This window comes from Notothenia rossii (assembly GCF_949606895.1).
Source record: "Notothenia rossii genome assembly, chromosome: 10".
NCBI classification, from domain to species: Eukaryota; Metazoa; Chordata; class Actinopteri; order Perciformes; family Nototheniidae; genus Notothenia; species Notothenia rossii.
The window spans coordinates 1,555,592-1,568,763 of NC_136908.1; the positions used below are offsets into that span (position 1 = coordinate 1,555,592).

At 42.9% G+C, this 13,172-nt stretch overlaps 2 protein-coding genes across 3 annotated transcripts in view; one reads left to right on the forward strand and one right to left on the reverse strand.

Moving 5' to 3' along the window:
- The window catches only part of LOC307022903 (major histocompatibility complex class I-related gene protein-like), a 218,634-nt gene extending 206,624 nt beyond the window's left edge, over positions 1-12,010 (forward strand). Inside the window, exons 1-6 of one of the 2 annotated variants that reach the window (XM_079655821.1) lie at positions 3,716-3,876; positions 7,058-7,324; positions 7,789-8,067; positions 9,486-9,788; positions 10,029-10,129; positions 10,330-12,010. In XM_079655821.1, coding sequence (XP_079511947.1) covers positions 3,822-3,876; positions 7,058-7,324; positions 7,789-8,067; positions 9,486-9,788; positions 10,029-10,129; positions 10,330-10,392 — 1,068 coding nt within the window. In that variant the 5' untranslated portion in view covers positions 3,716-3,821 and the 3' untranslated portion in view covers positions 10,393-12,010. Of the gene's footprint in view, positions 1-3,715; positions 3,877-7,057; positions 7,325-7,788; positions 8,068-9,485; positions 9,789-10,028; positions 10,130-10,329 lie in introns of those variants that run through there. The other variant, XM_079655822.1, reaches the window with a different exon arrangement.
- Positions 1-13,172, reverse strand: part of LOC307022910 (uncharacterized protein) — a 153,231-nt gene that overhangs the window by 27,803 nt on the left and 112,256 nt on the right. The window lies entirely within an intron of this gene.

The following is a 13,172-nucleotide window of genomic DNA, read 5'->3' on the forward strand; positions in this document are numbered from 1 at the left end:
TTCCAGAGAAAACCCACAGTTTAAAGGGAAAAATGGGAGAAACCTCAGGGAGAGCAACAGAGGAGGGATCCCTCTCCCAGGACGGACAGACGTGCAATGGATGCCGTGTGCCTAGGGTGCTCTGGTACCACGTACACTTATGAGCATCCTTATGTTCAAACATGGTGTTTGTTATGGCCAATCCATGACTAGCACAGAAGTCCAGTAACAAACCACCACTCCGGTTCAGATCAGGGGGGCCGTTCCTCCCAATCACTCCCCTCCAAGTGTCTCCATCATTGCCCACATGTGCGTTGAAGTCTCCCAGCAAGATTAAAGAGTCCCCTTCAGGAGCCCCATACAGGACTCTTTCCAGGGTCTCCAAGAAGGCCGTATACTCTGAACTGCTGTTGGGTGCATAAGCACACACAACAGTCAGAGTTTTCCCCCCCATAACCCGCAGGCGTAGGGAGGCGAGCCTCTCGTCCACTGGGGTAAACTCCAACAACGAAGCACCCAACCGGGGACTTGTGAGTATCCCCACACCCGCCCGGCGCCTCACACCTTGAGCAACTCCGGAGAAGAATAGAGTCCAACCCCTATCCAGAAGTAAGGTTCCAGAGCCAACGCTGTGCGTAGAGGTGAGCCCAACCAGATCCAACTGGTAACGCTCCACCTCCCGCACAAGCTCCGACTCCTTCCCCCCCAGAGAGGTGACGTTCCACGTCCCCAAAGCCAGCTTCTGTTGCCCGGGTCTGGTCCGTCGAGACCCTCTGCCTTCACTGCCACCTTTCTGGCAGCGCACCCGACCCCATCGCTGTTTCCCGTAGGTGGTGGGCCCGCGGGACGGAGAAGCGGAGGTATTGCCCACGTTGCCTTTTCGGGCTGTGCCCGGCCGGGCTCCGTGGCAAGCCCGGCCACCAGGCGCTCGCCGACGAGTCCTCCTTCTGGGCCTGGCTCCAGAAGGGGACCCCGGGCTTCCTCCGGGCCGGGTATCCTCACTTCGTGTGTCGTCTTTCATGAGGTCTAGTGAACCAATCTTAGTCTGGCCCCTTGCCTGAGACCAATTTGCCATGGGTGACCCTACCAGGAACACAAGGTTCCCGACAACACAGCCCCCAGGTTCATCAGGGCACACAAACCTCTCTACCACGGTAAGGTGCTGGTTCTTCAGAGAGGCTTTTACTTATCCATCTAATAATAACTAATAATTGAAGCTCTTCTCACCACTAGGTGTCGCCCTCCCCAGCTCTGCCTCCTCCCTGTTTATTGAACCAAGAACACATCGCTCACTAATCACCAGAAAGACGTGATAACAGTGGCGGTTTTGACTGGGGGGACCACTGGGGGGCCAGTTATTTTCTGACGGGGGCAAAATAAATGCAGGACGAAAAAGAGAACTAGACAGTATGAAGTAATTGCGCATAAGAAAACAATGCAATAGAGTGATTGGTATTTGTTTCAGTACACTTATTTATTTCAGATAGATCTTATAGTTATAACTGTTAGCTTCAGCTTAAGTTATCGTACAATTTTTGCACTAACACCATATCATATTTATATAAAAATAAAGGCAATGAACAGTTACATCTCTACTTTACATCTACAATTACACAGATACAATAGTTTAACTCACCTTCAATTATCGTGGTAGTCTCTCGAAACGTAGGTTTCAATCAGTCTTTCTTGGATGCAGCAGCCTCTGATGATCCGAGATGAAAAGTGTTTGTTTTGACAGTGAAAGTGAGTGCACCGCTCTAATGGGTCCTTAGTGCACCGCTCTAATGGGTCCGACTAGAATGACGAATAACGTTAGTTCCGCCTATTCCGTCATTCAATAAATCGTGAAATAAATCATATATTTTTCATTTTTTTCACTTTTTTCCCTTTTCGTTTTTTAGGGGGGCCACGGGGGTCAGAGGTCAGTGTTATGGGGGCACTGGCCCCCCCTGCCCCCCCTAGAACCGCCCCTGCGTGATAACAGACCGACAGATGGATCAATATAATTGTATCTAAACTCAAACACAAAATCAATTATTTGTTGATTTATATTCTGTGATCTGAATCTTTAAAGTACCTTAAAGTGTCAGATGATTGAAGTGGAGTAGAAAGTCTTCTCCTTCCTCTCCACCTGATGTTCTTCCGCACTGCCTCATTCTGTGTTGGAGCTTCAGAGCGTTACTGCTGTGACCTTTCTTTGTGTCGCAGCTCCATCTCCATTACTTACGCAATCAACTGTTTGTCATCTGTAAACTACAACATGTCTACCAGATGATCCCAATCCTCCACAATTACATGTATTGATCTTGAAGATTATTTCTTTAATTTGGAAACAAAAGCATTTAAACATTTTTGAAACAAAAGGTAATAAGGAGTAAGTCGAACAAAGACAAGTATTATAATACATCTTCAGAGCTCTGAGAAAACTAGGAACCACATTCAAAAGATGAAAGTAGCTTTTACTTTTCTATAACACAACATATTCGTTTTTGTCTGTGAGTGTAAAGATGGGAGGGTGCTCCCTGATAGTCTGGGGGTAAAGGGAGGAAACAAAAGATTAAATAACAAAGAGGAAACTGATTTGCAAAACCAAAAGGTATATTTTAATGACTCAAAAGCAAAGATTGAGATCACCTGAGAGAGGCTCACCGGACAGACAGGTAGGGGAAGAGACACACAGTAACATAGGGCTCAGAGAAACCTGTCAATCATTAGCTGCTGTTTTCAGGGAGAGAGAGAGAGAACAGCTCTCACTCCTGTTGAGGGTTGAAGTAGAAACAGCTGAAACAAAGTGAAACACAGCGTCAGGTGTTCAAACATCAACAGGTGTTACGTTTCTCTGGTAGAAGCACTGCTCAGCGTTCACAGGTCGATGTCCAGACGCTCTCTGACTCTCTCTCTGCTTTGCTTTCATTCATTATTGCTTTCATTTCAAACGCTGAGGTCAGATCTGGAAACTCTTGTGTTGTATGATGTAGTTTGTCCTGATAGAAGGCCTGATGTGTGCAGAGAGCTGCACTGAACCACAACACCTTCACATACGTACACATACAGAACATCATTCAATGGATATGGACTTGGTAGAGGACCTCTCCTCCAAGAAGCTGATGCTTCTATAGCTCACAGGTCTGTGTCAAATAACACACTCTCACATCACTCACTCTGAAGTCAAAGGCACACAAAGCAGTGAGACCCTACTGTCCCCCCCCCAGACTGCAGAGTGTCTGATCTGTAGCTCACTGTTACATCCCAGAAGATTAATAATAATATTTATCATATTTCCGCACCTTAAAGAAACCAAATAGTGCAAGAGAATGGAGCACGGGACGCTATGGTGCAAGTCAGATGTAGATTAAAGTGAACTGTGTTCTAGAGTAGGATGAGATAAATACTGTTCAGTGGAATCAGATAAAGAACCCAGTGTGTGATCCTACAGTGTGTGTGAGCAGCACGAGGACAGAGACAGCAGAATAAAGCATGTCTGCATCTTCTCACTCAGGCAGCACAAGATCAGCTTTCACTCCTAGAAAGTCCGAGAAAAGACAAATTAAACTTAACTAATGTGCATTTTCATTTTTGTAAAGCACTTAGAATTGCCTTGTGTTGAAATGTGCTCTATAAATAAACTTGCCTTGCCTTCACTTTCGATACACAACCTGAGTGAGCCCGATTTACCAGCAACAAGTGACGCGACGCTCAGACTGAATTCTCATTGGCTCAGAGGAGCTGGTGTTACCTCTCTTCTGTGTGTGTCTCTCTCATTGACATCCCGCTCTGCAGAAAGGACGGCTGTGTTTCTGGGGATAAAGAACCTTTCACACAGAAAGCCTCGTGAGATCAAGATGTTGCTGTTTCTGCTTCTCCTGGGAATAGTAGGACCACACTGCATATCTGCACGTGAGTCTTTTTGTTCTTTACGTTGGAAAATAAGAAGTGCGTCATGTGTAGAGGAACTAAGGCCCTAAAAGTTGAGTTGAGGTACCACAAAGCACAACCATGTTTTTTCATTACTTTAATTTGTCTAGTTTATGAAACGGATTGTTGTTTACAAATATTTTACAGAAAAAAATTATTTGTTTTGGTTAATGTTTGGAACTTTCCCATAACCGAAAATACTAGTGAAAATGTGCAACACACTCTCACTCAATAATCGTCCAGGAGCGACGCTTGGTCAGGGTCCCGTGGCGTGCAGTTGTGACGCTCCTAGGCTCCTTCAGCTTCATAAAGGAACGCAAATAGCTTTCAACTGATTGCAATGTATTCCCATCTGCGGCGGGATTTGACGCTCATGGAAGCACGGCATTTGTTTGTGTCGGCTGCCCTTAAAGGCAATGTGAGCGTCCATTCCCATTGGATAACGGAGAATTGTACACCCAGAAGTAAGTATTCCCCTTACTGTCGATTGATTTTACAGTAATATCTGCATTACTCATCGACTAAAAAACACCAGATTATCCTTGTTAATTACACAACATTGATTGGTTTAAATTGTGTGCAATGCTTTTGTATTTTTCCCCTTTGATTCGGAGAAACAAATATTTTTTCGGAGTAAAGGATGGCAGAAGACACTACACTACCCAGAATCCCCAGCTATCGTTTAGGACTACACCATGTGCTCTGTTTGACAAACCCCGTGATTAGTTCTCAAGCTCTGTGATTGGTTGACCTCCAACTGCATTCCATTCATTCCAATGGCTGGCGTCTATGTCACGTGATCTTCAAATTTCTCCCTACAGAAAAAAAAAACATGGCCGAACTTCGTTTTATTCTCGGTGGAAACTGCCTATTTTAAAGTTAGTTTGGCCATTAAAATGCGTTTTGATGTCATTTGATGCGAGAAATATGAGTTGTTATTTCAGATTATGTGTGCAGTGGATGTACATGATCTTTAGTTTGCTAGTTATTACGAAGATTACTTCAGGAAATTGTGTCCATACAACGTTGTCATTCTTACCAAGGTGGTTGCTAGGGACGCTGCTATCGATATTATTTATGTTATGTTGTTTAACTGTTTAATGGTGTTATCTTTATTGCTACCCCCTTCCCCGTCAATTTATAGTGTTGGTCCACAGCGCAAACCTATTAGTTTAACAAAATTCGCATCTAAAATTGTGGCATACGTTATTTTCCCCTGTGCAATTCTCCATTTACTCAACAATAACACATAATTATCCTTGTGTTTATTTATTTATTTGTTTGATTAATAAACACAAGTTGGAGTCCGTCAGGACCGAGGGTCGGAGGAGCTAATTTGCTTTAGAGAATATTACACTCGGAAGTAAGTATTCTCTTCGCTTCGCTGGACAAACCTGTGATAGTCCTCAAGCTCTGTGATTGGAGAGTGTGCTCCGAGGGTTACGCCGAGCGTCGAACAGCAATTGAAATGGGATGGAACCACGGCAGACTGTCCAAAACTGGATTTGAACGGGTCCACCGCGTCCCCCCCTCCCCCACCCCGTCCCCAGAACTACACATGCTGGCTATTGTGTTTCGCAACATGTTCTCTATCTATGGCACGTCTCTACTGGGAGTTGTAGTTTTAAAAGACGTTTTCGTATTTCGCATAATAAGAAGTTGCCAGTATTAAACTGTGAACATCCCTGGAGGTTTAGGGGATAGGAAACACTCACATTTAAAACATATCATTAATAAATGGGTGTTAATAGCTTGTGCCCATAATGGGCAGCATTAATATATACCCACATGCCAGCTAAGGTCAGAAGAGCTTTATTTAACAGCTGCTCTTATGTCTGTGACCCCTCCTGTTGTTCATTGATAAGCCTGAAACATGCACGCAGGGCTTAGTTAGTTTACTTCACTACATGTATTTAATACCTTTAGTTACTTTACAGATCTGGTAACGACTGTAGTTCTTTTTCTGTATGTGGGGAATAAACATTGTTTGGAGATTTTAACGACTGAAGTTATTACTTTATTATTCTCTCTCAGGGACAAACGTGTTCGCAAAAAGGCGGGGCTTAGATAGAAATGCTCATAACTCATCAACAATGTACCAAAAACACACATTTTGGTGGTAAGGTTCAGTTTGTATTGGGGAATATGCACAACAAGTAATTTTCATTTTGGACTATAGGGGGCGCCAAAAACATGACAAATGTATAACTCATGAACTGATAGATGAAATTATTATTTATTTTTTTAGACATACTCTGGGGCCTCGGGACCCACTTTTTCCTTTGTCAATAGATTGCGACCCGAAATTGTGAACCACTCAAATCTATTCAACAAAAAATCATGCTTTAATATATATACGCTTTTCAGCATACAATATTAATTAAAGTGAAGTGACCCACTCGAAACGGGTCCGCGACCCACCAATTGAGAACCACTGATCTACAGTATACAGTATCTACAGTATCTACAGTATCAACTGTTATTCAAAGATTATGTAAAATACAAACAAAAACTGTGTTTGGAATAGAAAAGTTTGATATATAAAGCATATATATAATAATTATTATTCTTGTCACTTTGCTCAGCGCTACTGCTTGTTACAATTTGTATTCGCTGTACTCGCCATGAACTTATTGCTCAGGTTAATCTCGACCCCCCTCCAATGTAAGCGTGAGGTATTTGGTTCTTTGATCTTGCCGGGTTGCAGAGTGGGGCCAGCTGAGAGAATAGACCAGACTCCAGCAAAGGTCAATTGTGTCTAGAGTGCGCCATCTAGTGGGATCAACTGAAATGCCGGGTATTGCAGGAAAAAGGCAAAATGAATGCGGTCTTTACTATAATTTGGACAATTTTGTACCAATATTCGGCGAGCCGGATTCAAAAGCCCAACGGGCCGTATATGGCCCGCAGGGCTTAGTTAGTTTAATAATAATAATAATAATAATAATGCATTTATTTTATAAGGCGCCTTTCAAGGCACTCAAGGTCGCCGTACAACAAGGTTAAAAACAATTTTAAACAAGTTTACTTCACTACATGTATTTAATACCTGTAGTTACTTTACAGATCTGGTAACTAATGTAGTTATTTTTAAATCTGTATGTGGGGAATAAACATTGGAGATTTTAACGACTGAAGTTATTTCATTATTATTCTCTCTCAGGGACTCACTCTCTGACGTATTTCGACACTGAGTCCTCTGGAGTCCCAAACTTCCCAGAGTTTGTTAGTGCTGGGTTGGTTGATGACGTTCAGATAACTCACTACGACAGCAACACCAAGAGATACGAACCCAAACAGGACTGGATGAAGAACATCACAGACGAGGATCCTGAGTACTGGGAGAGGAACACTCAGATCGCTCTGGCTGCCGAGCAGGTCTTCAAAGTCAACATTGAAACTTTAAAGCAGCGCTTCAACCTAAATGGAGGTTAGTTCATGTTTCACCTTCTACTGATAATATGTTGTTTATATCTACATCCTGTACACACACACACACACACACACACACACACACACACACACACACACACACACACACACACACACACACACACACACACACACACACACACACACACACACAGAAGCTGCTTTACTGCACTGACGGTGTCTCCGCCATCATAACCACCAGAGGTCACTTTTTTCTCTACATGAGACTAACTCTACTTGTAGTGACTAAAGTTAATTAAATAAAGTCATGAAGAGAAGAAACTCGGCTAACGACACGTTCAGGAAACAGTCTGTGCTGAAGTTCTGTTTCATAATGATGTTGTTAGAAAAAGGGATTTATTTCTAATCAAAAAGACTGAATGAGGAAACTGGAGAAATCTCTCTCTCTCTCTCTCTCTCTCTCTCTCTCTCTCTCTCTCTCTCTCTCTCTCTCTCTCTCAGGTGTCCACATTAACCAGAGGATGGTAGGCTGTGAGTGGGATGATGAGACTGATGAGGTCAAAGGTTATCAACTCCATGGTTTTGATGGAGAAGACTTCATAGCACTGGACCTGGAGACAGAGACATGGATCGCTCCAAGACCAGAGGCTGTCCTCACCAAAATGAGGTGGGATAAGAACAAAGCTTGGATGGCCCAGCTGAAGAACTACTACACCAAGATCTGTCCTGAGTTTCTGAAGAAGCATTTGAACAATGGGAGGAGCTCTCTGATGAGAACAGGTAGAGTCACATGACCTGATGGAGTTTCATAAACACCTCCATGTTTTTGTCTCCTGGGTTTCTGACATTGTCTCACCCTGTGTCTCACCCTGTGTCTCACCCTGTGTCTCACTCTGTGTCTCACACACTGTCTCTCACTATGTGTCTCACTCTGTGCCTCACTCTGTGTCTCACTCTGTCTCACTCTGTGTCTCACTCTGTCTCACTCTGTGTCACACACTGTCTCTCACTCTGTGTCTCACTCTGTGTCTCACTCTGTGTCTCACACTGTCTCTCACTCTGTGTCTCACTCTGTGTCTGACTCTGTGTCTCATTCTGTGTCTCACACTGTGTCTCACTCTGTGTCTCACTCTGTCTCACACTGTCTCTCACTATGTGTCTCACTCTGTGCCTCACTCTGTGCCTCACACTGTCTCTCACTCTGTGTCTCACTCTGTGTCTCACTCTGTGTCTCTCACACACTGTCTCACTCTGTGTCTCACTCTGTGTCTCACTCTGTCTCACACTGTCTCTCACTATGTGTCTCACTCTGTGCCTCACTCTGTGTCTCACTCTGTGTCTCACTCTGTCTCACTCTGTGTCTCACTCTGTCTCTCACACACTGTCTCACTCTGTGTCTCACTCTGTGTCTCTCAGTTCTTCACCAGTGTTTCTGTGTTTGAAGGTGAACTTCTGCATCTCATCTTTTGTCTGACTAACACTGAACAGTTTCAGATTAGTAAAACATGAAACTCCTCTCCAAACCAAGGTGTTCTTTTGGGACATGGAGACAGAAGACACCGTTTCATCTTGACCTGATGAACCAGGCGTAGTGTGTGCATCGTGTAGTAAATCTGAATGTGTTGGTGTGTAGCTGTCCGTGTTTCATCGTACGCAGACTTTCTGTCTGCAAAGGATTTAAGACCAAAATACTCTTATTTAAAAAAACTGGAACTATAAAAAGTTGATATATTTCTTGAATAAAGAACTTAAAGTGTTATTTTATAATCAGACGAGTTGGAATCAACTTTCTTTTGATCAACTATTCAGTGAATGGTGCTATAGCTCTACAGTGCAGTGGAGATCATCTCATCTGTTGCTCTTCTACTTCTTTTGGGATCAAACTTCATATTCTTCTCAGTATAGATTAAGTAATGACTAGTTTTCAGATAAATAAATCAATTCTTTACACATTTAAATGTCAAGAAATAGAAACAAATCTTAAAAGTCTAAGAGGAGATATTCAAGGTGCTTCTTTAATCTGAACAACACTAAACAGTATTTGATATGAAATGATATCAAACTGAAGAAAGTCTTTATTGAACCAATTTGACTGAAGCTCTGACTCTGTGTTCTCCTTCAGTGATGCTCACAGTACATCAGAAGTCCCTGTAGTGATATCACTGTGAGTCAATAACCTCTGAAGTGTGTTTGTGCAGAGATCCCCTCAGTGTCTCTGCTCCAGAAGTCCCCCTCCTCTCCAGTCAGCTGCCACGCTACAGGTTTCTACCCGGACAGAGTCGCCATGTTCTGGACCAGAGACGGAGAGGAGCTTCACGACAACGTGGACCACGGAGAGATCCTGCCCAACCACGACGGATCCTTCCAGATGAGCGTGGACCTGGACGTCTCCTCAGTCCCCGCTGAACACTGGGGCAAGTACCGATGTATGTTCCAGCTCTCTGGGGTGAAGGAGGACCAGGTCATCGTACTGGACTCAGCTGTGATCAGGACCAACAGAGGTAAGACTGCATCACTACGGCTCAACGGTTACTAACAGTCAGCAGACCCTGACAACATGTCATAGTCTCTCTCCTGAAACATGGGTCTCAGGGGAGAGACACTAAGAAGGGTTCAAGACAAACCCAGCATGACACCACGAGAAGGAAGGGGCCCTTCAGGAGCCTCAGACCTGATGCCCATCCTGAAGAAGCTTCCTTCCTCCGTTCAGATTGAGACTTCCTGTTGTTTCTGCTCCTCAGGGAATCCCCTCCCCTCCTCTTTATCATCGGTGCTGCAGTGGCTGCTCTCGCTCTCCTCATCATCGCTGGGATTGGATTCCTGGTGTACAGGAAGAGGAACGGTGAGCGACCAATCAGAAACCTTGTCTCATGAGTTCTCAGGGTTTTTAATGTCAGGCTTTGAGGTAGCAGATCAGACTCAGAGCTCAGTGTGATGTTGATATGAAAGCACTTGGTGTGTTCTCTACAGGGATAATCAGTGTTAGTTCCTTGTTGTGTACGGGGCGATGGATTGAAACACTTTCTCTGCTTTTTCTTTCAGCCAATAGAAACAACTTCTTCCAGCTCTGAGCTCACTGAGAAACTGAACCAGCCATCACAGTGAGGTGCTTCACATCAACTCTCCACCTGTTGTTACAGAGCTCTTTATCTGCTCTCAAACCTCTCCAGCTGCAGCATTAGAGTTCAAACCCTTCTGCAGAGTGACCTCAGAAAGGCACCATGCTTTCAGAAACACAACACCAGAAACACCAATTAGAAACATTCACCTGTACATCAGAAGCAGATCAGAGAACTGACTCAGGCATAGTTCAGATCTGAATCAGGTAAACATGTTCTGTGTCTTTAGGTTTCTGCATCAGGGGGCACTGCCACCACATTCTCCCCGTAAACTGTTTATTATTCATCATCTGATCGATAACTGATCGATAACTGATCAATAACTGATCAGATTAGGGTTTGGAAATCAAGCAATAGCTCATTGATTGGAGAACAGAGGAATCATGTTATTTGGATCATTTGGGTTTCACATCAGAAGGTGGCTTTCCCTCTGATTATGGATTTCAATTTAATTCTAAGAGAAGCTGAACCTCTATGTGGTTTCTGGTAAAATAATCAATATTAAGTAACAGATTTAAATATGAGAGGCCGTCTAGCTCACAACTCATACTTGGTCTTACAAACAATATCAGAATCTCACATGTACACCACCAGACTGTTTCCAACACAGTATCATACCGTCTTTAACATACTGTCATTCATTTACTATCATACATAAATAACTATTCTCTCTCACACACAAAAACAAAATCTCTTAAACGCACCATCATACTCTCGTACACACACCACTATCGTCTTTCACAAACAACTACAATCAGAACATTATAATAGTGTATGTGAAAGAGGATAGTGGTATGTGTGTAATCTGTAAACAATGTAAGACAGAATAATAACCTATATAAGAGGGAATAGTATTTCATGTTAATAACATCATATTGTGAAGTCTATTTTTATATAACATTACAAGAGGGATTCTTATTATTACAGTATATGCTTATTGTGCTCATGAGATTGCTATGACTATAAACTAAATAGACACAATCACTAATCCCAGGTTCTGATGGGTTGGATACCAACGAGGGGAATAGTCAGAAGAACGTTTTCAGCTTGCAATACTAATGTAGCAAGGTCAGGTGCAGGCGCTGGAAGAATAGAAAGAGTTATTCATAAACAGGACATCACTCCGGCCTTGAGCTTCGGATGAGCTCCGCTCCCACACACAGCTAGGAAGCAGCCTTATGAAGATTCCACTTTTTCTGTAGAAACGTTAGCGAAAACAAATTACGTATGATGGTGCCAGAGTAGGGAGGGACTTCCACAGGCCGGCCGAATGCTGATTGGAGGATCGTGTTGCCAAGAGACCTTTTTCAAAGTCTGTGCACCTACCAAAGAGAACCAAGTCTAAACCATGGTGTCTCTTCAGCTAGTCTTGACCAATCATAAATGTACGGGCAACGCCCTGTGTAATAAAATGTATGTATGCACGCATGAGGTTCGGGGTTCTTTTCCGGAAATAGTGGTTACAGATTACAGCTTTGCTGCCTGTGATTTCTATGACGTGACAGAGCCCTTGGCTAAGTGAATATATATATATATATATATATATATATATATATATATATATATATATTTTGCTCTCTCATAATAAATAGTTAAACTTAGAAGTTGTTTGTCTTTCCTGGAATTTTGAACACAACAATTATGTAAAACAGAATAGCAGTGAATGAAAGGCCGAATAATAGCTTATATAAGAGGTAATAATAGTTCATGTGAATGACTATAGGTATGTGCAAACAGAATGATAGGGTGTGTGCATAAGAATGGTTAAGAGTGTGAGAGAGTATGATTGAAAAGGAAGTAGGCTAGCCGGGGGAGGTCTCTAAAAGCTTGCCTGAAGTCGGACAGCTCGGAGTCAGCTTCTTCTTCTTCTCCCATTTTTTTGGCGGATTGCAAACAACTTTAAGACCACTATCTCGCCCTGCTACTGCCTCCTCCTCTCTTCTTTTTTCTACCACAAAAACATAACATCTATGTTAAAACCCCACTTGGTAAGATACATTTCCCCTCTTCGAAAAAGAAAAGTGTCTATTTAGAAATATCAAACCTGTTCCTTCTCCAGCTCTAGTCTCCTCTGCTCTAGTCTCCTCTGCTCTAGTCTCCTCTGCTCTAGTCTCCTCTGCTCTCCTTCCTGCTTCCTCGCCATGATTATCCTCTATATGAAGAAAACAACGGCATTATGGTTTTGTTAGAATGAGCAGACAGTGAAGTAGGCCTGCTGTCAAGTTGTGTTTTTTTTCATATAAAATAAGAGCGATGACATTCAACCACCAGAAGCCGCTATCACACGATTCGGAGGCATGCATCACATTTAAAGCTTTTTAAGTAATACATTTTGGTCGCTCACAGTGACTAAAGGTGCAATTTTCACACTTAATTTATATTATATGATCTCACTAAAATGAATGGAAAGCTTATCAAACAAAGTGCTTAAATCACTAGTGGATACATGATCATCGAATTGATACACAAAATCCGCCTAAAGATCCTCCAGGAACCTTAATTCAAATGGGTTCTTTCGGAACCAGTTTTCATACTGAAGAATCCCAAACTTGGACTATCTACCATCCTTAACTGAACTTCACCGGCTGTTTCAGGAACCGTCAACGACACCTGTTCTTCTCTGTGTTCTTCTGCCCCTGTCGTCTCTGCTTGTACACTAGCTTGCTCTGCCTCATCCTAAATTACATTTAATTTTTTTCCCCGACTGAACATGTCTAGGCTAGTTAAGTGTGTTGCTTATGCGGTCGCCTAAGCAGTAAAGAGCTG